Below are 27,311 nucleotides of genomic sequence, written 5' to 3' on the forward strand. Positions count from 1 at the left end.
AAAATGGAAAGCGTAATGTTGGTGGTCAACAAAAGAGGTTTAAAGACTGTCTCAAGGCAAATCTTTAAAAATATAGTATATAGTATAAAAACATAGTATAAACACCAACAATTGGGAAACACTGGCCTGCGAGCACTCCAGTTGGAGAACAGCCTTTACCAAAGGTGTCATGGGCTTTGAAGACACTCGAACTCAGGACGAAAGGGAGAAACGTGCTAAGAGGAAGGCACGCTTGGCAAATCCACACCGTGATCAACTCCCACCTGGAAAACCTATGTCCCCACAAGGGATCGCCGAGGAAGAAGAAGAAGGAGGAGGAGGAGGAGGAGAAGGAGGAGGAGAAGGAGGAGGAGAAGGAGGAGGAGGAGGAGGAGGAGGAGGAGGAGAAGAAGAAGAAGAAGAAGAAGAAGAAGAAGAAGAAGAAGAAGAAGAAGAAGAAGAAGAAGAAGAAGAAGAAGAAGAAGAAGAAGAAGAAGAAGAAGAAGAAGAAGAAGAAGAAGAAGATTGCAGCCTCAGGCATTCCCTCTGCCCCATAATAACTATTTAAAAAACCAAAGGTGTTAGCCTTTCCTCATAAGGAAGCTATTCCAAGATCCCGATCATTTGGGTTGCCCATTCCTCCGCCATTTCCGGGACTACGCTCTCCATATTTTCTGACGTGATGCATTTTTGAGATGCATTGCCATAAAAAAGACCTGCTAACAGCACAAAGCTGTTACTGTGCTAAAACTAAGCAGGTCCCCGGCTAATCAGGGCCTGGAATCTGCCCAGGGAGCCCATTCTAAGCTGCTCCTGACTTCCCTGCCTAACAGGGCACAGGATAAATAAATAAAAACCCTTTGCATGAGAGATTACACATGCTGCTTTCTGGAAATGCCCCCACATGGCCGAACGTCTCTCCCCGTCGTAAAGGCGGTTCTGCAGCAGGGATATTTATTCCTCCCTCCCTTCCTTTTGCCAAAGTTTTTTTGGAGGCTAGAAAAAGGACTCTGACGTCAATGTCAAAGTAAACCAAAGAAGTCTGGCTGCTGCTGCTGCGGGATTGAGTTGGCACTCTAGAGTAACAGGGGACCGCTGCCGGGCTGACTCAGGGATCTGGAAGCAGGGGCGAAGCTTTCTCCATCAAGCTGAATAGACAGGTAAGGACTGCGATCTTTTCTGGATAGCATGTGGGGACAGGGTTTGCAAGAGGGGAAAAAGAGAGAGATTAGTGGCTGCACCAGAAAACTTGTTTCTTGAGCGTTCATGCTGATATGCTTGCTTTCGTGGTGGTTCCATTCTAACGGGTCTTTACCGGGCATTTGTCGTGATTTGTTCATGGGCAGATGGCAAGGGCGAGAGGCATTCATCCTGTGCTCATCCTGGTTTGCTAAACGGCAGAGTTCGCTTCCACAAGAGGCAGCAATGGCCTTTGAAAGAGGGTCAGACCGAAAAACGGAGGATAAGGCTATCAAAGATGGCTAGTCCACTGTCGGAGGCAATAAGCCCCTGAGCAACAGTTGCTGGGAATCACAGGTGGGGGAAGTACTGTGGTGCTATGTTTCTGCTTGCGGGATTCCTTCGGGGGCTTCTGGTTGGCTGCCATCAGAACAGAGCGCTGGACTGGATGGGACCTTGGTCTGATCCAGCGAGGTTCTTCTTAGGCCTACGGGGTGCCTAAGAAGGGGACACACACACACACACACACACACACACACACACACACACACACACACACCGTCATCATCCTCTGCCTGGCTCTGTTTAGCCGATTCAGAATGATGAAATGCCTCAACAGCAGTTGTTTTAAATTACTTTCATTTGAGAGATTGGATGGCCATCTGTCAGGGTGTCTTTAGCTGAGATTCCTGCTCTGCAAGAGGGTTTGACTAGATGACCATTGGAACCCCAATCCTACAATTGGTCACTCATGCACCCCACATTTCCCAGTGCAGTTCCCCATCAATTTCTAAACTGCTGAAAGTCAGTTTATTTTTTAAAAGGGTATGTGTTGCCCCAGGGTGACAGAGCGTGCCACAAACATACATTTCCTGGTGTGCTTTTCATAGAATTGTAAAATTGCAAAGTCAGAAGGGACCACAAGGATCATCTTGCCCCCTGCAATGCAGGAATATTTTGCCCAATGTGGGACTCGAACTCACGATCCCAAGATGAAGAGTCTCGTGCTCGACCAACTGAGCTTTCTGTGAAATACTGACAGTCTGGAGGCCCCCATACTCTGCTATGTATTTTCATCGTTTAAGGTACGAAGGACTAGTAGGAAGGTATCAGAATCACTAAGCCACCGGTGTGTGAGACAGCAAAGCTGTGTTGCATCCATTAAACGTGCTCTGTGCACAGTGGAGTGGAAAAGATTTACTCAAGCAGAAAGTTGTTGGAGATTACTGTAGATTATGAGAAAGTGCAATGAGGAGAACACCGCCATGTCTTGTGCCCTAATTCCTAAATCAATTCAGCTTAAGAACTGCGGTTGCTTCTTGGTCTCATAAGAAGGTTTTTTTTCAGTGAAAAGGAATTGTGAACGGATTGCAATTTTTATCATTGCTGCTGTTAGCGCAAGAAGAAGGACAAAGAGTCTTGCAGAAGGTTAAAGATAAATATATTGCGAAAAGAGAGAGATAAATATATCTCTCTGTTTAAGAAGATTCCACCTAAACATTAGGAAGAACTTCCTGACAGTAAGAGCTGTTCGGCAGTGGAATTTGCTGCCAAGGAGTGTGGTGGAGTCTCCTTCTTTGGAGGTCTTTAAGCAGAGGCTTGACAGGCATATGTCAAGAATGCTTTGATGGTGTTTCCTGCTCGGCAGGGGGTTGGACTGGATGGCCCTTGTGGTCTCTTCCAACTCTACGATTCTATGATTCTATATCGTGGCATAAGCTTTCATGGCCTACAACCCACCAGATCCATAGCGCGTTCTCCTGGGTTATGGGTTGCGGGGGTGTAAAATGTGAATTACAATACATCGAGCGTTTCTGCACTTCTGGAACTCCCTGCCTATTGATATCAGGCAGGAGCCTTCACTGTGCTGTTTTTGGCACCTATTCAAAACATTTTTGCTTAGATAAGCCTATATCAAGCCTACAGCTCAAGACCGCAATATCTTAAGGACCATCTTTCTCCATATAAACCTACCTGGACCCTGAGACATTGTGGAAGTGGGGATTTGGGGGTTGTTTCTGTTTTTGTTTTTAATATATCTTGTTTTTATTATATTGGAGTTCTGTGTGTTAACCACCCTGAGATCTATGGGTATAGGATGGTATAAACATAATAGTAATAATAATAATAATAATAATAATAATACACTCATGGACTGAGCCAAAAGAAATGATTTTTTAAAGCACATAATATGAGCATATAGGCTTACCAACACTAGGATGCCTTAGTCAAGAGGAACTGTTTTGTGAATTACAATTGCTAAGTATGTACACATCCCTGTTTTGGATTTCATTTCGCTCTGACCTCACTTTTTACAACCGCTCCTCCTCCTCCTCCCGCCCGCCCCCCCCAACCCATGTGTTTTACATTCTTATGACTCAGGATAACGCCCTGTGCGTCCGGTGGACTGCAAAAGGTGAATACTCATGCTATAATAAATAGTTTGCTCTTTAACGTCCCAGAAAACTCTTTCTCATTCATTTGCTGCAAACAAACCTTAACACTCCTGTAAAAATTAGAAGATAGTTGGTGTCCGTTGACTAGAAGATTAAGCAGAATCTGGCTTATACACTCCAGGTGTTACATTCGACACTCTGGGCTGAAGGCGTCTGAGGAAGTCTGAGTACTCTTTATGGCTTTTCTTTAAGTTCATTTATTTCATTATTTCCCTATTTCTATACCACTATTCCTATGCAACAACAGGGCAGTATTCAATAACAATTCAGAATAAAACAGCATTCGCTAGGTCGCTGGCAAAAAAGTTAAAAAGAAACCAGCTGCTGTTGGTGGTTGTTACCATCGTCATTACAGGCGACACATAAGATAAGTTGCAATATTTCAAAAAGTAAAAACCAGGACATCCCAAAAGTTGGAAGTAGGAAGACCTGCGATTTTTCAGTTTAGGTGCCGAAGATGCAGGACAAATCAGACGTCCCCCCGGACGTCACTTCCGCCTTTGAAATCCCGGGAATGTCGGGGAATGGTAGCCCTAACAAAAAACCCATTCTGCATTTGTAAAAACTCAGTCGTGTAGTGTAGCAGGACCTACACTTGGGAACTCCTTGCCTATTGATATTCATCTATACTCGGAATAAGGTAAAGGTAAAGGGACCCCTGACCATTAGGTCCAGTCGTGACTGACTCTGGGGTTGCGCGCTCATCTCACATTATTGGCCGAGGGAGCCGGCGTATAGCTTCCAGGTCATGCGGCCAGCATGACAAAGCCGCTTCTGGCAAACCAGAGCAGCACATGGAAACGCTGTTTACCTTCCCGCTGTAGCGGTTCCTATTTATCTACTTGCATTTTGACGTGCTTTCGAACTGCTAGGTTGGCAGGAGCTGGGACCAAGCAACGGGAGCTCACCCCGTCACAGGGATTCGAACCGCCGACCTTCTGATCAGCAAGCCCTAGGCTCAGTGGTTTAACCACAGCACCACCTGGGTCCCCATACTCAGAATACTGCCTGCCAAACCTATATATTCAGGCCTTGAGACCCTGCCCAGCCCACACATACCCCTGGCCCTGTGCCACACTTCCCTCTAGTGGTTTCTACCTGGCTGGCCTTGTTCTGGTCTGGCTTTGTTCATAGCAGGAAGACATTCAACCACACATACTGAGGAAAACTCCCTCAGTACCACACAGCCAATCAGAGCACATGTTACCTCAGTGAGCATCATGGCACTCTGGTGGGTTGTTAAGCAACACCTCTGCCACTCTTTCATTGGTGGAGTAACTGTCAAGAGAATTAACCCTTTGGTTACTAACTGAATGGTCCTTGCTACTACAATTCCAACACTCAAACTCTTGCTTGGCTGGATGGTGGTGTGTCAGACCACACCCATTTTTGCCACACTCCCCACTGATGAGTGCCCCCTGAAAGGTTTCCCAATGGGAAATGTGGAAATGTGCCCCACAGTGTGAAAAGGCTTCCCACAAACACCTGTCAACGCAAGATAAACTTTACTAGGCAGATAGAGACCGTTCTGGCAAGAGTTTGTTTCCCAATTGTATGTGCGCTGGCTGGTTGTCTTATGTTGCCTGTTCCCCCCCCCCATCTTAATCTTCTTTTTTTGCAACCGAGGAGTGACTAGTAAGTTTTATAGATAAATAGAATAATCATGTGAGAAATACCGCATGAGTGTGCCCTACTTACACACAGAGATCGTGGCTGGCATTTGTGACTAAGTATCTCTGGTTCACAAATGCACCTACATGGTGACTTGGGGTCACAGTCCATGTAGACTCAACATCTGAATGTGTGAACTAACTCTGTTGCAAAGAGGTTGGGTGAAGTGAAGGCCCTTGTAGCAAGGGTCAGGGATTATGAGAGGTTACGGGGTGGGCTTAGGTAATCTTTCATAATACAAATTTTGGCCCCTATGCAAGGCCAACATTTGGCGCCCCTGAATGGATCTTCTCCACTATGGATCTTTTCAATTTTGTACCCCTTCAGCTTGGCCTTCTGTGTGGAGGAACCGCCCAAACTGCCCTAAATCCGGCACTGGAAATTATAAACCAGCAACCTCTCAAGGGCTGCAGGTTCTTTAGGCTTGGTATGCACTATCTAGGAAATAAGAATGGAATTGTATCCCAACACTCAACAGCTTGCTCTGTATTTGGAGGTCTGGCTGGCCAGCACTTTGTCCCATCCTCCTCTGAAAGTATTCCCATGCTCTTCTCCAAGCTCCTTACCTCAAAACCCATCACAGGACAGGAAAAAATGAAATTTTTTCACTCCACAGGAGTGAAGGAATCAAAGTGCTTGACCAGGCATAGTTCCACAGCTTTAGCTCTTTCTTCTCCTGAAGATGTCCCACAAGGCAGTGCATACAGATTTTTCCTCTGGGTTTACCCACAAATGAGTATTGCCACAAGGCAGAGAAAGTTTAGAGGTTCAGAGTTTTCCTTCTCCTAGATGGAATCCTTTCCCAAGTGAATGAGCCCCATCTTCCCCTCACTTCCCTCTACAGCACGTGTAGAAAATGCCTTCTTGACCGATGGACCCACCATTGGTCTCATCCGTTCGAACTGCCAGAGCCTGTCTTCACGCGCAAGGAAAGTCCCTAACTGACCGAGGGTTTGAGACCCATCGGCTACCCTCACCTGGTTTAGCCAGCCAGTCGAAGCCATTTCCTGGATTGTGGCCATTGCCGTACGCTGACAGCTTCTAGGAGCCACAGGTGAGAGCTGAGTGCAGAGTGGGGAACCAAAGGTGGACATGACTTGTTCCCCATCAGAGGTGCTGAATACGGCAGGCCCTGAAAACACATATATCAGGTGTCAATGTGAAGAGGTCGGCCTTCAGCTTTTGTCGACAGCTGTATAGTGAAGAAGCCAGACTCACCTCTGTGGAGAGGGAATTCCACAACTTGAGGGCTACCACAGAGCTGGCCTTTCCCCTCTGGTCCACCACCACCACCCTGAACTTATGAGCGTGGCGGAACTAGCAAGAGCACATTTCTTTCAATTGATTAATTGAACCAATTAATTCACCCAGTACATCAGCCCTGCGTACAACATGGGTTATTGCCTGAAATGTAGCAGCATGAATAGACCAGGTGGTTAAAAAAAAAGTTACATTCGGTTAAATCCAGTCAAAGGCAACTATAGGGTTGTGGCGCTCATCTCGCTTTTCAGGCCAAAGGAGCCAGAGTTTGTCCACAGACAGATTTCCAGGTGATGTGGCCAGCATGCTTCTGGTGCAACGGGACTCTGTGACGAGTGCCATGCCAGAGCGCATGGAAATGCCTTTTACCTTCCTGCCACAGTGGCACTTATTTATTTACTTGCACTATGTGTGTTTTCGAACTGCTAGGTTGGCAGGAGCTGGGACAGAGCAATGGGGATTCGAACCACCGACCTTCCAATTGGCAAGCCCAAGAGGCTTAGTGGTTTAGACCAGCGTTTCTCAACCGCTGTTCCGCGGCACACTAGTGTGCCGCGAGACGCTGGCTGGTGTGCCGCGACGTGCAGCGACGAGAAGGGCGATTTGCATTGTCACGTGCCTGGCGGCCGCCAGTAAGCAACACAGACTCACCAGAAAGGAAGCCGGCCGGGTCACGACGCGGAGCGAGCGCAGCTCTCAACAGCCACCACCACGGGAGGGTGGTTTTAGACAAACTTAAAGAAGCTGGCTGGATGAGCTCAACCTGAAACTTGCTGAGCAAAGGATTGTGCTGGCAGAGAAATCAGCGGCTTGTGAAGCCTTATTACAGGAGATTGCAACCAACACAGCAATTGGCAAGTGTTTCTTACAGTCATAATTATATAGTCAATATAGGGCGGCACAGAGTTAATTTTTTAAACTTTTTTAATGGTGGTGTGCCTCGTGATTTTTTTCATGGAACATGTGTGCCTTGGCCCAAAAAAGGTTGAGAAACACTGGTTTAGACCACAGCGCCACCCACGTCCCTAGACCAGGTGGTCCTCAGGCTGGGAAAGGCACATTCACACACACACACAGCCTTATGACATCTCCAAGACACTGCTGGATAGGTCTTTGTTTCAGTCAAGGAGCGGGAAATGTATTTTAAGCCCCACCAGTCATTTCTCTGGGAAGCTATTATTGCCTGCGGCCACGTTCCAGCAGCAGCTCGCTCCTGCCCCTCAAAGGCTCCTCGGCGGTTCCCACCCGGCCCTGGGAGCTGCGGGCCGATCAGGAGTGGCCGTTCCTCTCACATGCTTGGCATCTGTCAGGCATGATAGCCTGGGAATCCTGCCTTCCTTTGGCAGAGCCTCAACAGCCAGCTTGAAGCTGTGCAGCTGTTCATCACCGGGTGCACAAATCCTTTCTAAAGGACTTCAGGAGGACTACATGGGGGCAGTGGTGCTGTCTTCACCAGGGCAGGATATTGGGGGCAGAAGTCCAGACTCAAGCAGAATGAGAAGGAAGGTCCCCAGCAGCAGGGACTGGTGCCTGTTGGCGTTGATGGGGCACAAGGCAAGGAGGAGCACAGTAGGTGGAACAAGAGCTAACTCTGGTTTTGTCCCCATCTTTCTCCCTGCTGAGTTCAGCTGAGACTGGGGAGGAGGACGCTGGCAGCCCAGGCCACATCCTGGGCTGGTTGGAAGCCAGAAGGCAGGCAGGAGGGGGTCTAGCTAAGTGTAGATCGAAGTTGAAGGGGCATTTCCCCACCATGAATTGTGTGCAAGGCATTTTTGAGGATAACATCACTTGCCTCTGGATTCCAGAATTGTAGCAGGTCCTTCCCAAAAGGCATCTGGAATTGTGTTGCGTGAGTTTCAGCTGTTACAGCTTTGGGATGTGGGCGTGGTACCTGGACTGGACAACTTTGTACATGCTTGATGTTTATCCCTTGCGGCTGCTCAAATCTAGGAGGGAATGGATGGGCAGCTGAGTCAGGACCAGACAGGTGGTTCCAAGCCACCTGGAAGAGATGGCAGTAGCAACTTAAGAAACTTTCCCCAGACACAGAAAACCTGAATAATTATAGTCACAAATGGATCCTCTAGGATCCCAGGGATCCTAGAGATGGATGGATCTGTTAATTCCAGTTTCTCCAGTTTTTCATGTTAAATTCATGTCTCCATTTGTCTGCAAAAATCTGCAATTTTTTAAAAGATACCACATGAAAATGCGCCTGCATTTCAGTCTGATTTTTTAAATATCGTTTTTATTAAATTTTCTTGTTTGCAATTTCAAATGCACATTTTACATCCTTAAGATATCAGTGGCTTCCCTTCTTCTCTTTCCATGGTTCGTTTTACATGTCTTAAATCCCTGCATATATTACGAAAATTATACGAACCGGTTTTCCATTCTTGCATCCATCAAAACTTATTCACGCTGTTGAATTTATCTTAATGCTACCAGCGTTTTCAACTGTACACAACTATTTCCCGCATATTCAATAAACGTTTTCCAATCTTCTTTAAACGTATGTTCTTCTTGTTCTTCTCTTATTCTATATGTTAAGTCTGTAAGTTGTGCAAATCCTGTCAACTTAAGTTCTTTGGTTGGGATCTCGCTCATTTTCCATTTTGGGGCTAACAAAACACGCTCCACAGTTGTTGCATACATAAATAACCTTTTCTGACACCTGGGACATTTTAGCCTGATTATCTCCTAATATACACATGCACAATGTCCCATGTTCAGTCTGGAGCATCTCTCAGAATATTGTTGCACGCCACCTTGATCTCTGAGTGCTGCAAAATTCCAGAGGTTCCAAGTGTTTAAGTAAAGTTCTATTTCCTTGGAATGGGGGGCAGCGGAGACTGTGGTGTCTTTACGATAATATGGTTTATTTACACAGATATACAACCTGAGCCTATGATGGAGGGGCTCACAACATTAGCATCCCATGTCTTGCTTCACCCATAGCTACAGCTTTAGTTTCAAGCAGAAATCAAGCATGGCTCTCACTCTCAAGCTTCTAGCCCAGCTCTCACATACATAACATTCTGGTTTTAATCTTTCTCACCACCAGCCAGGTGTGGAAGAGGGCCCACCCATTTGGGCCCTATCCATTTCCTGCTTGGCAGGGGGTTGGACTGGATGGCCCTTGTGGTCTCTTCCAACTCTGTGATTCTATGATTTGCCCTCCGGCACAAAGCAACTTCCTTTACCCTTACCTCTCCTGCCCTGGTCCCTTACCTCTCCCGCCCTGATCTGGCCACAGTGATCCATGCAACGGTCACCCCTCCAGGCTTGACTACTGTAACTCGCTCTACACGGGGCTGCCCTTGAAACTGTCCCAGAAACTCCAGCGGGTGCAGAATGCTGCAGCGAGGCTCCTCACGGGGTCTCTGCCATGGGAGCATATTCACCCAGTGCTCTACCAGTTGCACTGGCTCCTGGTGCAGTATAGGGTCAGGTTCAAGGTGCTGGTTTTGACCTTTAAAGCCCTTTGTGGCTTAGGGCCCTCGTATTTATGGGACCACCTCTCCTGGTATGCCCTGCAGAGGATCTTAAGGTCTCCATGAATAACCATAGTTTAGAGGTCCCGGGCCCTAAGGAAGTCAGACTATCCTCCACCAGGGCCAGGGCCTTTTTAGTGATGGCTCCGACCTGGTGGAATGTTCTGTCCCATGAGACTAGGGCCCTGCAGGATTTAATCACCTTCCGCTGGGCCTGTAAGACAGAGCTATTCCGCCTGGCCTTTAATTTGAACTCAGCCTGAACTTTTATTCCCCGTCTCTTCCCCCCTCCCCCCTTTTTATGATCCGCTCTGTAGGACTAATTTAGCCAGCTAGCCCTGGTGACTATCTAATGCTTATTGGATGGATTTCCCCCAAAATGATTTTTGAATTTTATTGTTATTCATCCTTTTATACTGTATTTTATGCTGCTTTTATGTTGTATTACAATTAAGTGTTTTAAATTTGTTGTTAACCGCCCTGAGCCCGGGTTTCTGCACTGGGAAGGGCGGGGTATAAATAAAAATTTATTATTATTATTCTACTAACATACTTAGTACCCGTTAACTCACTAAGAAACTTGCCTGGCTCCTTCAGCAATGGAATTCCCCCAGACTCGCAACACTATTTTATGGGGCTGGAACCGGAAACTCTCTTCCAAGACCTTGGAAAGTCAGATCTCGCAGAGTCACCAACAGCCCTGAGTTCCCCAGGCCTGACTCAATATAAAGAAGACAATGTTGTGCCTGATTCAGAATAGCCCACCGACCTCTTGACTCTCAGCTTCTGTGAGATCCGGATGGCAAAGCGTTCTGTGGAACCCTTAACACCCTACAGAAGCAGTTTGTTGCAGCAATGTCCAAAGCTGGGCAGCCACCTTCCCTGGCGTTGCGTCACTTATTCCCACAAGTTCCGTCTTGCTTTTTCGTTATGACGAGCCATAAATACGTTCGGCTGGGATGTTGTTGTGGTCCATTCCTCACGGAAGGAAACCCAGGGGCTCTCATTCATCTTAATTGGTGTCACCGAGGTCGCCCTCTTGCTATGTGCTCCAGAGGCAGCTAAGGACGGAGTCTGTTTACCCAACCAATTCCGATGCATGGAAATCCATTTATCAAATTGCTGCTACTGGAACTAATTTTGTGCTAACAGACCCCAGGCGCTTCGCTGTCCTCACTTGATTTCCTAGTGCAAACGGAGGACAGAAGAAATGACCTTCTTCCTGTCTCCAGCTGTCTGCCCCTGGAAAGCTTATACAAAAAAAGGAAGACTTCGTCCCCAACTATGGGCTCATGGACACTTACCTTCTGCCCTGTGTTTTCTAAGCACAGGTCCACATTTTCAAGCTCTGCATCTGAGTGCTTTTTCTTTTCTTTCTGCCCTGCCACCTTCCCTAGGAAAAACTGCTCTTTAATGCTGAATCGGAACAGCAATTCAGGTTATCCGTGAATTGCCATTTGCTCTGCTTCAGCCGTAAAGAGCAGGGTTTTTAAATAATAAGAATATAGTTGGACCATCACCATAACTGGAGACAATGGATTCCATATATTAATAACACCTTTGCAAAGGGCCCCCGGGCTGCATGGCTATGCGCATGGTTGCATTGTTTTCACACAGCCGTGCAGGATTGTAACCTGGGGGAACAGCACTACGGAACTGCAGCTTGAGAACTCCCAAGAGCTGGGTGGCTTGGGAAGCTGCAGTACCTCCTTCCCACCAGTCGCACTGGCGGTGCCCAAGAGCAGCGGGGCAGCAGCTCCCTCTTGTGGTGAAATGTCACAGTTGCAGCAGAAGCCTAGAAGTGGAGGGGGGAGGGTTAAGCACTGGCGCTGTCCCAATGAAGAGTTGGCAAAGATCAAAATGCATTTGGACTAGGGCTGCAAGCGTGCGTCTCTTAACAGGTAGACCGAATCCAGAACAGTATAGGACACGGTATGCCCACAGCAAGCAGAAAAGGACTTCCAGAGACTAAATCAGAAATCATAGAGTTGGAAGGGACCATGAGGATCAATTAAATTAAATTAAATTAAATTAAATTAAATTAAATTAAAAGACCCCTGCTTCTTGGGAGAAAAGGGATGACAAACCTAGACAGCATCTTACAAAGCAGAGACATCACCTTGCCGACAAAGGTCCGTATAGTTAAAGCTATGGTTTTCCCAGTAGTGATGTATGGAAGTGAGAGCTGGACCAGAAAGAAGGCTGATCGCCAAAGAATTGATGCTTTTGAATTATGGTGCTGGAGGAGACTCTTGAGAGTCCCATGGACTGCAAGAAGATCAAACCTATCCATTCTGAAGGAAATCAGCCCTGAGTGCTCACTGGAAGGACAGATCCTGAAGCTGAGGCTCCAATACTTTGGCCACCTCATGAGAAGAGAAGACTCCCTGGAAAAGACCCTGATGTTGGGAAAGATGGAGGGCACTAGGAGAAGAGGACGACAGAGGACGAGATGGCTGGACAATGTTCTTGAAGCTACGAACATGAGTTTGACCAAACTGCGGGAGGCAGTGCAAGACAGGAGTGCCTGGCGTGTTCTGGTGCATGGGAGGGAGGGAGGGAGTCTAAGAGTGCTTGTGAATGCACAGACAGTACTGTGACTAAAAACTCTTTGGCAACACCCATTTAAAGGACATGGCTTCCCTCAAAACGTCCTGGGAGCTTTAGTTTGTTAAGGGTACTGGGAATTGTAGCTGTGTGGAGGATAAATTGCAGCTCCCAGGATTATTTGGGGAATGCCAGGACTGTAAAAGCACCATAAATGTACTTTAAATGTAAGTGATGTGACTTGCAGCAATTTGACAAAATGGCTCTCATGCTGAACTGAGCATGCATGGCATCAGTTTTTAAAGAATCCCACTGGTTAGCATTTACGGTAGTTTCCAGGGTAAGCTCAAAGTGTTTGCTTTAAAAAAGAAATATGTGATGGATTCAGGATAGTTGAGAGAACATATTCCCCCAAATACCCTCTGCAGTGAGAGCTGCTTTTTTATATACCGTACTGTGATATTTTTATGTGGACTGCCCTGAGACCTCCAGGTATAGGGCGGTTTATAAATAAAAGTAAATATAATACCACCATCTGAGATGAGATTCACTTCAGTTCTTCCAGAACAGAAGCCTTTTTAGTGGTGGCCCCCTTGGTTAAAGAACCCTCTCCCAGTCCTGTCTCACTCGCCCATTCAGAAAAACCAGAAGCACATTCTTCTTTTCCAGTCACCTTTGTGCTGCTGGAATATACATTTTTAAGCCTTGCCCCCCTCTCTCTCTCTCTCTCTCTCTCTCTCTCTCTCTCTCTCTCTCTCTCTCTCTCTCTCTCTCTCTCTGTGTGTGTGTGTGTGTGTGTGTGTGTGTGTGTGTGTGTGTGTGTTTGGATTCTAGATTAATGTGTATTGGGTTTTAACTTCCTATCTCTCTGCGTCTCTCTATGGCACCTTGAGAATATTTGCTCAGAAGCAAAGGGACACAGAGGGTTCCTTCCCCCCCCCCACCTCAGTACGGAATAAATAAATAAATAAAGCCACCCTGCAAGGCTTAAATACTCAGCAAGTTCCACGCCACTTCATAAATTTCCAAGAGATTTGAGGCAGCAAGCCAGGAGCTTGCAAAGCAGTTTGGAGTACAGGCAGAAGACAAGGAGTTTCATTTTTTTCCCTCTCTCTCTTTTCAGTTTCTAGTGCCTATTCCACACTCTGCTGCCTGTCTTTGCGTCCAACACTATATTTAGAAGGAGGAGGGAGAAAGAAAGAAAGAAAGAAAGAAAGAAAGAAAGAAAGAAAGAAAGAAAGAAAGAAAGAAAGAAAGAAAGAAAGAAAGAAAGGAGAGGAGGGAACTGTTCTTCTTCTGGAGTCATTACTTTCCATTCGGAATAACTCCCAAGCATCTTGAATGAAAAGCACCGATTCCATAGGTAAGATTTTATTCTTGTTTTCACTGTCTCTGCTTCTCCACAGCCCAGACTGCATGGACACTGGACTTTTAAAATACACATCTCCTCACCCCAAAGAACCCTGGGAGCTGTAGTTAGTGCTGAGAGCTGCAGCTTTGTGGGGGTAAACTACAGTTCCCAGAATCCTTTGGTTGGGGGGAAAGGATGTCCTCATCTGACCCTGGTCAGAGACCTCAACTGTCTATCCCTCTTGCTTTCTGTTTCCCATTTAAGAAATGACTTCTGATTTTAATTTGACATTCCCCCCCCCCCCAAAGAAAAAGATATAATGTTTAGATTTTTTTAAAATTTGCATTTTGATTTGTTGCTACTTTCCCCCCCTTAAACTGGCCAGGGTATACGTGTGTTCAACTTACAATAGATATATAATAATGCAAAATGAATGTCGCCAGTATTTGGTTATTAGCTGAAGCAATACCCAGCTTCCACATTTCTCCAAATTTTCCAGCCCAGTTCCCCAGCTCCAAAATGTGTATAACAGGGGTATATGCAAAAACAATGCATTATGTTAGCAATAGCAATATGCAAAAATGTATTATATTAGTGAAAGCCACATGCAAAAAGGTGTTTCAGGATGTGCAAATCAGGTAAACCAAATTTCTTCCCCATCTCTAGCTGAAAAAAGAGGTTCTGCAAGTCACGGCAGACTAGTGGGGGCTAATGGTTTGACTCAGGATGAGACAACCTTCCTCTGGAGGTTGTGGACTCTCCTTCTTTGGGTGCTTTAAAGCAGAGATTGGATGGCCATCTGTCATGGATGCTTTAGTTGACATTCCTGCATTGCAGGGGGCTGGACTAGATGACCCTTGGGATCCCTTCCAAGTTCTTTCAATTCTTTACCCACAGTAGCCTATGTGTGTCGAATCACTTCTAGAATCCCATGTGAAGCTCCCAGGGACTCCATAAAACCGCTCACCTTGACAAGAAGCATCATCATAACACAGCCTGTGGGCAAGACCCTTTTTAAACCCTGGTCCCCATGCCAGCAGCTCCCCTTCAGTATCCCTTAGCAAAACTTTCTGTGGGGAGCCAACCAGAAACCGGAAGTAAGTTTTTGTGCAGATCCTCCATCCACAAGCCAATCAGGGACCCAACCAGGTGGGTCATGCAAGGAAGATGGTTTAGAGTTGCAAAGAGGACAGCAGCTTCCAGAACAGCCTTGCACCTGCATGTGGAGGAGAAATTGCATATTATTATTATTATTATTATTATTATTATTATTATTATTATTACTCCACCCATTTGGCTGGGTTTCCCCAGCCACTCTGGGCAGCTTCCAGCAGAATATAAAAACATAATAAAACGTCAAACGTAAAAAATTCCCTAATACAGGACTGCCTTCAAATGTCTTCTAAAACATGTGTAGTTTTTTATCTCCTTGACATCTGATGGGAGGGCTCTACCGCCAAGAAGGCCCTTTGCCTGGTTCCCTTTAGCTTCACTTCTCGCAGTGAGAGAACCAGCAGAAGACCCTCGGAGCTGGACCTCAGTGTCCAGGCTGAACAATGGGGGCGGAGACGCTCCTTCAGGTATACTGGGCCGAGGACGTTCAGGGCTTTAAAGGTCAGCACCAACACTTTGAATTGTGCTCAGAAACATACAGGGAGTCAATGAAAATCTTTTAGAACCAGTGTGATATGGTCCCGGCAACCGCTCACAGACACCAGTCTTGCTGCTGCGTTTTGGATTAGTTGTAGTTTCCGAGTCACCTTCCAAGGTTCCCTCCCCAATGTACGCAAACACATGCTGTTGGCTCCTCACCAGAAGAAGAAGAAGAAGAAGAAGAGGAGGAGGAGGAGGAGGAGGAGGAGGAGGAGGAGGAGGAGGAGGAGGAGGAGGAGGAGGATTTGATATCCTGCTTTATCACTGCCCGAAGGAGTCTCAAAGTGGCTAACATTCTCCTTTTCCTTCCTCTCCCACAACGAACACTCTGTGAGGTGGGTGGGGCTGAGAGACTTCAGAGAAGTGTGACTAGCCCAAGGTCACCCAGCAGCTGCATGTGGAGGAGCAGGGAAGCGAACCCGGTTCCCCAGATTACGAGTCTACCGCTCTTAACCACTACACCACTCTGAGCACAACCCCACCGAGCCATGAAGCTCATTGGAGGACCATCAGGCAGTCCAACTTAGCAACTAGAAAGGCAATTGTGATTATTTAGGGGGGGGGGAATCCATGCCTACATCCTGAAGTTCTTTGAAGGCTATGAATGTCAATTGAATAATATTAGTAATACAGGAAGGTGCCAGCTGTCTAAATCCATGGCATTTCCTGGAAGCTTGGGTTCTGATGCTGCGGCTGCTGTAAGAGAGGAGGAAGAGGGGGCGCAGAAGCAGGACTAGGCTGGAATCCCACCCCCCCCCTCCTCCAAATACCTGTACTTGGGTGCTTTTGAGATCTTCCATCTTTGGCCTTTGGGATTGTCTTTTTGCCCACAAGCGCCCAGCAATGGGTTTTTAGCACATGCCTTGTTGGGACCTTTCCTGGGCACCCAGTGTGCAGGCGCTGAGCGAGGCAGATCTTGGTCCTGCCTGGGACTAGACAAACAGAGAGACTGTCAGGGCATGATCTGTTGCAGGCATTTGATTTGGAGGGTCACACCATTAATGCTGTTGTTGTTGTTGTTTAGTCGTTTAGTCGTGTCCGACTCTTCATGACCCCATGGACCATAGCACGCCAGGCACTCCTGTCTTGCACTGCCTCCCGCAGTTTGGTCAAACTCATGTTCGTAGCTTCGAGAACACTGTCCAACCATCTTGTCCTCTGTCGTCCCCTTCTCCTAGTGCCCTCCATCTTTCCCAACATCAGGGTCTTTTCCAAGGATTCTTCTCTTCTCATGAGGTGGCCAAAGTATTGGAGCCTCAGCTTCACGATCTGTCCTTCCAGGGAGCACTCAGGGCTGATTTCCTTCAGAATGGAGAGGTTTGATCTTCTTGCAGTCCATGGGACTCTCAAGAGTCTCCTCCAGCACCATAATTCGAAAAATGCTACCATTAATGCTAGCCTGCTCTAAATCTTTCCATCTTTGCCCCCCAGGCAATCAGCTGTGGGTACATCAGAAACTGTTCAAGCTCAGAGGAACCTGCGGGTGCTGATGTTTGTGTTGTTGTTGTTTTAACACAGCAGCCTTGTATCTTTAAGTCAGCAGCCTTGCAGCAACTGCAAAGTGTCCTCTCAAAGCCCAGCCAAGAGGGAGAGAGTGCATGTGGTGCCTGTAAATCTTCCACGGTGTCATTTCACCCTTATTAGGCAGTTAACAGTTTTACATAAATAGTACATCTGTCCGGGGATTAGCACGGCAAGAGGATGTTTACAGTATATGTATTTGCCACTGTGTCCTTAGAATAAACACCTTTTGTTGCACTCAAGGAGACCAGATGTAGTTTGGTGTGAGGGTGGGGGCTAACTCTCCCCCCACCCCCACTCAAAACTGGATTTGGGTAACTCATCCATATGGCAACAAGCCACGCTCCCCGTTGAATCAAACTGGGAGTGCGGAAATTATTTAAGCATTGCATCGCCGTCCAAAGTGAAGACAGAGAAGCATCAGTGGCTCAGTCTTAACTGGTATATGGAACCTCTTGGTCAAGAGGCTGGGATTCCCTGCATCCAAATTTCTGGGGAGATGGCCTTCGTGCCCTGTGGATGGTTGAGAGATGGTGCTGGATTTATTCTGATGCAGGAGGGCTCTCCTTATGCATGGTGGGAGATGCAGGGGAGGAAAAAAGAAGCCATCTCTTTATGCAGCGCATAGTTCATGGGTAGGCAAACTAAGGCCTGGGGACTGGATCCGGCCCAATCGCCTTCTAAATCTGGCCTGCGGATTGTCCGGGAATCAGCGTGTTTTTACATGAGTAGAATGTGGCCTTTTATTTAAAATGCATCTCTGGGTTATTTGTGGGGCATAGGAATTCATTCATTTCCCCCCCCCCTCCAAAATATAGTCCGCCCCCCACCACAAGGTCTGAGGGACAGTGGACCGGCCCCCAGCTGAAAAAGTTTGCTGACCCCTGGCATAGTTAAACTACAGAATTCGGTACCAAAGGATGTGCCACCGATGCTCATCGGCTTAGACGGGTTTGGTGTTTGGTAAGAGATTGAATCATAGAATCATAGAGTTGGAAGAGACCACAAGGGCCATCCAGTCCAACCCCCTGCCAAGCAGGAAACACCATCAAAGCATTCTTGACATATGCCTGTCAAGAATGGCCACTGCAGGAATCAGGATGCTAAACTGGAATGGTCTTTGGTCTGATTCAGGAGTCCCCAAACTTCGGCCCTCCAGATGTTTTGGACTACAATTCCCATCTTCCCTGACCACTGGTCCTGTTAGCTAAGGATCATGGGAGTTGTAGGCCAAAACATCTGGAGGGCCGCAGTTTGGGGATTCCTGGTCTGATTCATCAGGGCTCTTATTTTCTTATGGGGTCTCAGTATCTTGTGCTATGTAAGAACATGAGGAGAGCCTGCTGGATGAGGCCAATGGCCCATCTGGTCCAGCATTCATGGGCAACTAGATGCCTGTGAGAAACCACCAAGCTGGATTCAAGCACAAGAGCATTCTCCTCTTCTGTGGTTCCCAGCAGCTGGTACGCAGAAGCAGAGCAGAGCCATCGCGGCCTGTAGGCATCAATTGCCCTCCCCTCCTCCATGAATTTGTCCAATCCTCTTTTTAAAGCCATCCAAGCTGGTGGTCATCGCTGCCTCTTGGGGGAGGGAGTCCCATAGTTGCTGCACTGCGTTAAAAAAACAAACAAACCCCAGTTCCTTTTATATGTACTTAATCTTCCAACAATGAAGGGCACTGGGTGACCTTGGACCCATCACCGCCTCTCAGTTTGGCATACCTCGCAGGGTTGTTGGGAGGGTAAAATGGAGGAGAGCCATGCTAGCTGCCCTGAGCTTCTTGCAGGGAAGGTGGGATGGGAATGTGGCAAATAAAAGAATTGACCGACAAATGGTGCCAATAGCAGGAAAGAGAGATTGCTCTTCTGTCATTGTGGCAGGGCCGTCTTAAGCGGGTCGGGCGCCCGGGCGCCATGGTGTGTGGATTGCTCCGGTGCCCCCGCCCCGCCCCGTTTCTTCCCGCGGCTGGTGGGCGGGTGCAGCGCGCTGCGTGGTTTCCACGCGGCTTCGCCGTGCAGTGCCCCCCTGCCAACCCGACGCCCTGGCGCCCCGCGCCACCCAGCCTACTCCTAGAGCCGGCCCTGCATTGTGGCATCTGCAGAATACCATCTAGTGGAGATATTCTGAGTAAGTGATGGGTCTTTTACGTCTAGGTCCCCAAACCCTCAGCAGAATGTTCTGGCTTCCTTACCCCCAGTACTTCACAGATAGAATCGTTGGCCCCCACTTTGACTTGGATGCTTAAAGATCTTCTGCTTGGATGAACTTCATTCCCTGCCTCCTGAAAGCATTGACGGGATGATTAGTGGAGGGTAGCTTCCTGCCTGAGTGAGCAACCTTTTCCCCATCCTGGTTCATTCCATCTGGCCATAGAAGAACAACCAGGGGTGCATTGTGGGGGTTCATCAAACATGCACATTTTTTTCCTTTTTTAAAAGATGTTCACTTGGTGGTACAGCATCTTCTTGGCATGCAAAATGTCCCATGTTCAATCCCCAGCATTTCCAGATAGGGCTGGCAATCTCCCCTGTCTGAAATTCCTGGGGAGCTGCTGCCAGTAAGTATAGACCAGGCACCCCCCAAACTCGGCCCTCCAGATGTTTTGGGACTACAACTCCCATCATCATTAGCTAACAGGACCAGTGGTCAGGGATGATGGGAATTGTAGTCCCAAAACATCTGGAGGGCCAAGTTTGGGGATGCCTGGTGTAGACAGTCATGGCCACTTCCTATATCCATATTTCCCCACTCTCCCCCATTTAATCCAGAAGCACCATTTCTTTGGGAAATCTCATTTTAAAACCACACCTGCTGCCAACAACTCATTTGTGACATCTCAACCTCCTGTTAAGCACCCCCAGATCTAAGAGGCAGCCAGTGCATTGTTGAGAGCCAGTGTGGTGTAGTGGTTAAGAGTGGTAGACTCGTAATCTGGGGAACCGGGTTCGCATCTCCGCTCCTCCACATGCAGCTGCTGGGTGACCTTGGGCTAGTCACACTTCTCTGAAGTCTCTCAGCCCCACCCACCTCACAGGGTGTCTGTTTTGGGGGAGGAAGGGAAAGGAGATTGTTAGCTGCTTTGAGACTCCTTTGGGTAGTGATAAAGCGGGATATCAAATCCAAACTCTTTTTGAGGTATGGTGTGGTCCTCCGCACTTTTAAGAAGGTGGCTGTAAAACCTTTCCTGAAGAAATCCTTCCTGGAGCCACATGATATGGGGTACTATTGGCCAATGGTCAACCTCCCTTTGGGGGTGGCAAGGTCCTCCGGTAGGTGGTGACCGTGAGGTTCCAAGTGTTTCTGCATAAAATGGGTGATCTGGACCCATTCTAGTCATAGAACACGAGAAAAACCTGCTGGAGCAGATCAATGTCCCACCTAGTCCAGTGAGCCAGCCAGATGCCTGCTGAAAACCAGCAAGCAGGATTCATGCACAAGGGCCCTCTCCCCTCCTGTGGTTTCCAGCAACTGGTATTCAGAAAAATTGCTGCCTCCAGCAGTGGAGGCACAACACAGCCATCCTGGCAAGTGGCCATCGATAGCTTTCTCCTGTATGAATTTGTCCAATCCTCCTTGAAAGCTATCCAAGTTGGTGACCATCATTGGTGCCTGGCCTGGTTTGGGGACTGAAATCAATTGTACTGTGCTGGGAAGAGATCTGTGTCTCCTTCTGCTCTGTGTACCGTGTTCCCTATTAAGATCCTTTCCTGCCCCCCAGCCCCTCCCCACCCCACCCTCTACTTTTGGGGAAAAAATCAAGATTTGTAGCTCTATGTGACATATTTAGAGGCTGTCTTGTTTTGGCCCTGAACTGCTATCTGACTTTTCCTCCCGAAGCTTGTGATGGGTTTATGTGTGGGGGCTGAGGGGATGTGTATATACACAATATAATTGTCCCAGCCTCCCCAATAAAATGTTTTTTATGAGGCTTTAAGTGTGCGTGCAGATAAATATAGAGATGAGTGAGGAACCAATTCCACTCAGCCCCGTCGCAGTGTCTCTTTTAAGAGAGCTATTCAAATAAAGGGAATATTTTTAGCCGCTGTGACTTTAGCAGGGAAAAGTACCCTGAGAAAGCAAAGCTTGGGAGATTAAAACAACAACAACAACAACAACAACAACAACAACAACAACAACAACAACAACAACCCCAAATGTGCAACCTAACAAGAAGGGCTTAGCCACAGTTAGCTTTCGCCCTGCCATTTCCAAGGAGAAATGTTCCGTGTCTGAGCATGTGGGCTTTAATGTTCCATGTCTGAGCATGTGGGCTGATTTGACCAGAGCTTTTCCCACAAAAAGCTACTCTTCGAAGCTGAATTGGAGCAAATTTCCATTCCGGTTTCCCCACAGATTTGTGTTTGCTCCAATTGAGCTTTAAAGAGTGGGTTTTCGCAGGGAAAGTTCTGGAGCAAGTTCTGTGATATTTTGATTGATGGATTGAATCGTGGAATCATAGAGTTGGAAGGGACCCCCCAGGGTCATCTAGTCCAACCTCCTGCAATGCAGGAATCTCGACTAAAGCATCCATGTCAGATGGCCATCCAACCTCTGCTTAAAAACCTCCAAGGAAGGAGAGTCCATAACCTCCCAAGGGAGTCTGTTCCACTGTCAAACAGTTTTGACTGCCAGAAATCTCTTCCATATATCTACCGGTAGTCAAAATCTCCTCTCTTGTCACCATAGCTGCCAAGTTATCCCTTTTTTTAAGGGAAATTCCCTTATGCTGAATAGGCTTCCTCACGAGAAAAGGGAAAACTTGGCAGCTATGCTTGTCACTTGAAGCCATTGGTTCTCAGGTCCTACCCTCCAGAGCAGGAGAAAACAAGCTTGCTCCATCTTCCATGTGACAGCCCTTGAGATATTTGAAGATGGTCATCATATCTCCTCTCAGTCTCTTTTCCAGGCTAAACTGAGGTCCAGCGCCGAGGGCCTTCTGGCAGTTCCCTCGCAACGAGAAGCCAAGTTACAGGGAACCAGGCAGAGGGCCTTCTCGGTAGTGGCACCCACCCTGTGGAATGCCCTCCCACCAGAGGTCAAAGAGAACAACAATTACCAGACCTTTAGAAGGCATCTCAAGGCAGCCCTGTTTAAGGAAGCTTTTAATGTTTGATGGATTTCTGTATTTTAATATTTTGTTGGAAGCCACCCAGAATGGCTAGGGGAACCCGGCCAGATGGGTGGCGTATAAATAAATTATCATTATCATTATCATTATCATCAGCTCCTTCAACTGTTCCCCATAAGGCTTGGTTTCCAGACCCTTGATCATATTGGTTGCCCACCTCTGCACATGACCCAGCTTGTCAACATCCTTCTTAAATTGCAGTGTCCAGAATTGGACACAGTATTCCAGGTGTGGTCTGACTAAGGCAGAATAGAGTGATACTATCACTTCCCGTGAACTGAATAATAAAAAACAAAAAATAGTCTAGTAGCACCTTAGAGACCAACTAAGTTTGTCATAGGTATGAGCTTTCGTGTGCATGCACACTTCTTCAGATACACTGAAACAGAAGTCACCAGACCCTTATATATAGTGAGATGATGGGGGGTGGGGTGGGGTATTTCTGCCATAGCTGCCAAGTTCTCCCTTTTTTTAAGGGAAATTCCCTTATGCTGAATAGGCTTCCTCACGAGAAAAGGGAAAACTTGGCAGCTATGAATTAGCCCTACAGGAAAAAGCAAGGGACAGTATGCAGAGGACCAAAATAGCTTTAGCATGTGTAATGAGACAAGATTCCAATATCTCTATTCAGACCAGGTCTCTCCATAGTTTTCAGTTTAGTAATAAGTTGTACTGAACACTAGGCTGTTGGCTGGTTTCATAAAATGTGCACACACCACTTGACTTTAAAAAGGGGGGGGAACCTGCTAAGCAGTTTACAAAAAAAGATAAAACAATGCTATTATCTATAAGAAAACTTAGCAAGAATAACGCAACACAAGACTTTTGTTATGTACTAAGCTTGGATCCTAGAACAATAGGCAAGTAGGATCCTAGAATGCAACAACCGATTGGCTTGCAGGAGAAGACCAATCAGGCTCCAGGAAGAAGTTAATCAGCCTATTAGGCTGGTAGGATCATAGAATGCAACAACAGATTGGCCTGGAGGAAAAGACCAATCAGGCTCCAGGAGGGAAGCAGAATCAGCCAGATGGGACTCATTGTGTAAATAATGTCTATAAAAGCCTGAGGTTTGTGGGGGCATTTCATTTCCCTACAGGACTCCGGGTATATTTCAATTTTCAAAAAGTTAAACTAACAATAGACAAAAAAAACAGATTAAAACTCACATCACCTTTCTAAAAATCTGGGTAGACTTTTCTAAACAAAAATGTTTTAGGCAAGTGCCTAAGAGGGTACAATGAAGGCAACTTCCTGATGTGAATAAGCAAAGATTGTCAAAGTGATGCTGAGCCGAAAGGGTGCAAAATAACAATATTTTTTTAAAACCCATATTTATATGGCTGCCTACTGAGAAGATCCATAAAAAAGCAACTGTACCCAAAGGAATTATGGTGAAAATAAGATTTTTTTGGGGGGGACCAAATTTTCTCCTTGCGGGGTGTGCCACATTATCAAAATCCGCCCCTGCCCTCAGCCTTCTTTCAGGGCGGTTGCAGCACCCCTCTCTGCCCTGCCTGGCTCTGAGTCCTTTCTCCCAGCTTCATGCAGAGACTCTCTCTTCTGCCCTTCACAGCAGCCTCTTCCTGCCTCTCAGCCTTCAGCAGGGCACTTGAGGAGCCCTCTCCGAAGGCACAGCCAGCCCTTCTCACTTTCCACAAAAGTAAAATACCATATTTGGCCAATCTGAGCTGGAGCAGAGCGAGAACTTGCCAAGAGACAAAGCGAACCGTTTGAAAGAAAGAAAGTTTTTAACCCTTCATTTATAAATAAAATGATAAATCACTGGGAGAAAGTTTAAACACAGAGGTTTGGGAGAATTAAACAGGGTTGGGAATTTTTTTTGCCCAGCAGCAGGAGCAAGGAAGAGGCAATAATAATAACTTTGATTCAAGTTTGGGAGATGCAGGAAGCAAGAAATGTTGATCCGGATGGTTTGTTTAAATTGCGCTCTTTTCAGTTTTCACGCCAGGAAAATGCGTCTTTGTATCTCTCCTTCTTTCTCAGAAATGTAGGAAGGTGCCTTACACAGAGGCCACGTTCCCACCATACATTGAATTCGATACCTCTTTAAACAGCCATGGCCTCTCCCAAAGAATTCTGGGAGCTGCAGTTTGCTAAGGGAGCTGGGAGTTGTTAGGAAACCGCTGTGCCCTTTGCCATTCTCAGAGTGGTCTAATAATCAATCCATCTACGCCAATGTTGTCCAATAGGCAGCTGGAGATTTCAGGCAGATGCTTCTACTTAAGGTCCTTGGTGGCGCTGTGGTTAAACCACTGAGCCTAGGGCTTGCTGATCAGAAGGTTGGCGGTTTGAATCCCTGTGATGGTGTGAGCTCCCGTTGCTTGGTCCCAGCTCCTGCCAACCTAGCAGTTCGAAAGCACATCAAAATGCAAGTAGATAAATAGGAACCGCTACAGCGGGAAGGTAAACGGCGTTTCCATGTGCTGCTCTGGTTAGCCAGAAGCGGCTTTGTCATGCTGGCCACATGATCTGGAAGCTATACGCCGGCTCCCTCGGCCAATAATGTGAGATGAGCGCGCAACCCCAGAGTCGGTCACGACTGAACCTAATGGTCAGGGGTCCCTTTACCTTTACCTTTAAGGTTCTTGCAGCTGGAGAGGCCAGGAGCTGAGCACCTCCACATCTTCACCGTCTCTGGGTTGGCACGTAGCCTCCAACATAATTCAGATCAAAATAGGAACATCTCTCACTCTCCCCAACTGACCCTCTTCCTTTTAAGTTCCTTACACGAACATCATGCAGTTATTCAGGCAGAAAGCCTTGCGCATGGAAGTAGAGGGATTTTGCACCAAGACCTATGCTGGGTCACAAAACAACATGTTCGGATCAATTGCCTGTGTGGAGTCTGGCCCAGAGTCCTTGCACAGTCAGGACTTGGTTTTGAGCTTCCCTGCAACCTGTTTCCTGTAAGAACAATATGGCAACAGCGGTTTCTCTGGGCATGTTCAAATTGCCGTTTCCCTCACCACTGAGCATCCAGACATATCTGGAAATAAGGGCAGGGCCAGGCCAGGCTTTGAGCCCTTGCATCTCCAGCTTCGAAAAAGAATCATGGGATTCAACATGTATTACTGTCATTGCAGTTCTGTGCAAATGTGAAACTGAGATTAACTCTTTGCTTGGTGTCTTGCAGGTGCCTGTAAAACACTCGACCATGGCACCCTCCAATGACTCCACAGCGTCGTCCAATTACACCACTTACAGCCTGTTCAACAAATTTGTCCACCTCGATGGAGAACTGTCGGACACGTTTTATACCCTGTGGATAGTGCTGGTGGTGATCAATGCCATCATTTTCCTGGTGGGCGTGGTGTTGAACTCTTTGGCTCTCTACGTCTTTTGCTTCCGCACCAAGACGAAAACCACCTCGGTGATCTACACCATCAACCTGATCATCACCGACTTGCTGGTCGGCTTCTCTTTGCCCATCCGGATCATTATGCACTATAGCGCCAGGAACTGCCAGAGGTGCGCCCTGGTCCACATCTTCACCTACTTCGTCAACATGTATTGCAGCATCCTCTTCCTCACCTGCATCTGCATCGACCGGTACCTGGCCATTGTCCAGGTGGAAGCCTCCCGCCGGTGGAGGAACCCCAACTACGCCAAAGGCATCTGCATTTTCATCTGGGTCTTTGCCACGGTGGTCACCTTCTCCATCCTCACCATGGCCATGCAGTTCTCGGAGTGCTGCATCGCCCAGATCTTGCCCCTCATGGTCTGCGAGTACTTCTTCCCCCTTGTCATCATCACCTTCTTCACCACCAGGATCATGTGTGCCCTCTCCAAGCCGACGCTCATGCACCAGAGCCGCGAGAGGCGGATGAGGGCAGTGCAGCTCCTCATCACGGTCCTCATCATCTTCATGATCTGCTTCACTCCTTTCCACGTGCGCCAGCTGGCCATCTCCATCAACCCGGCCATGCCCAATGACATCAGCTTGGTCGTCTACCACGTGACCGTCACCTTGAGCAGCCTCAACAGCTGCATGGACCCCATCGTCTACTGCTTTGTCACCAACAACTTCCAGTCAACCATGAAGAACATCTTCAGGAAGTCTGAGCCTGAGCAGACCAGTGGAGACATCATCAGCGTAAACAAGGGCTCGGGCTCAAATGCCATAATGGCCTTCTCAAACGCTGTAGGGACCCCTTTGGCCCTGCCCTCACCAAAAAGTACAGCAAGCTCCTAAAGACTGGTACGTCCCCATGTACATTGTTGTAAATGTCAGAATATGTGACACTATTCTCTTTCCTAAGAGTAATTTAGACCATCACATTGACCTTCATCAAATATGAAGCAACACTCCATGGGTTCTCCAGTGGCACATCTGTTCAAGAATGGCAGGCTGGTTTTCTCTTGTGGGAATTATATGGTGAGGTCTCCACTTCATTGCCAGTTCCTGGGTTTGCACCCCAGGACGGAGTCTGCATCCCGACTTTGCAGCACCAGCTCCCTCAACCTGGGAACCACAGAGCAAAGGACACTCGCAGCTACATATTTTGGCAGGTCTGTCCACTTCTCCACAATCACTTGGAGAGAACTTGAAACACAGAAGGGTGTTATGGGTTTGTTTTTTTTGGGGGGGGGGTTCAGATGCCACTGCTATAGACAGTTTCAACTATGACAGAAGGAAATGTTAACAATGGGTGCTTCCAGACTATTGCTATGTTCAAGTGGAATTCAGCCATGGACCAGCAAATTTCAGTTGATTTGGCACTCTTATGCAGCAAACCCACTTTTCTCTCCAAAATCGTTAGTTTTATGCAATAAGGAGATTGATGGGAAAATGCAGTGGAGAGTGTGAGATAACAATGGTTTTATGCGATGTTTGTACAATCGCCTCACAAACAAATCAGAATGGATGCTCAATAAACAGTCACTGTGGTCTCACCATCCGACAAACTTTGCACAAATATATCAGAATGGATGTTGTCTGTAAGCAACCAATGATTTGGAACTTTGAAGGATAATAATAAAGGAGATGAACAATTTTGAGAAATTGGTGGTGGCATTATTATTATTAATGTGTATACCAATGGAATGCA

At 47.2% G+C, this 27,311-nt stretch overlaps 1 protein-coding gene across 1 annotated transcript; it reads left to right on the forward strand.

Annotated features, from left to right (window-relative positions):
* Positions 1–1,022: 1,022 nt before the first annotated feature.
* On the forward strand, positions 1,023–27,311 carry GPR20 (G protein-coupled receptor 20). Its single transcript, XM_035125513.2, has 3 exons — positions 1,023–1,139; positions 13,710–13,949; positions 25,397–27,311. The coding sequence occupies exon 3, from the start codon at positions 25,418–25,420 to the stop codon at positions 26,453–26,455; it is 1,038 nt and encodes a 345-aa protein (XP_034981404.1). The 5' UTR covers positions 1,023–1,139; positions 13,710–13,949; positions 25,397–25,417; the 3' UTR covers positions 26,456–27,311.

This window comes from Zootoca vivipara, chromosome 8 (genome assembly GCF_963506605.1).
Source record: "Zootoca vivipara chromosome 8, rZooViv1.1, whole genome shotgun sequence".
In the NCBI taxonomy this organism is placed as follows: domain Eukaryota; kingdom Metazoa; phylum Chordata; class Lepidosauria; order Squamata; family Lacertidae; genus Zootoca; species Zootoca vivipara.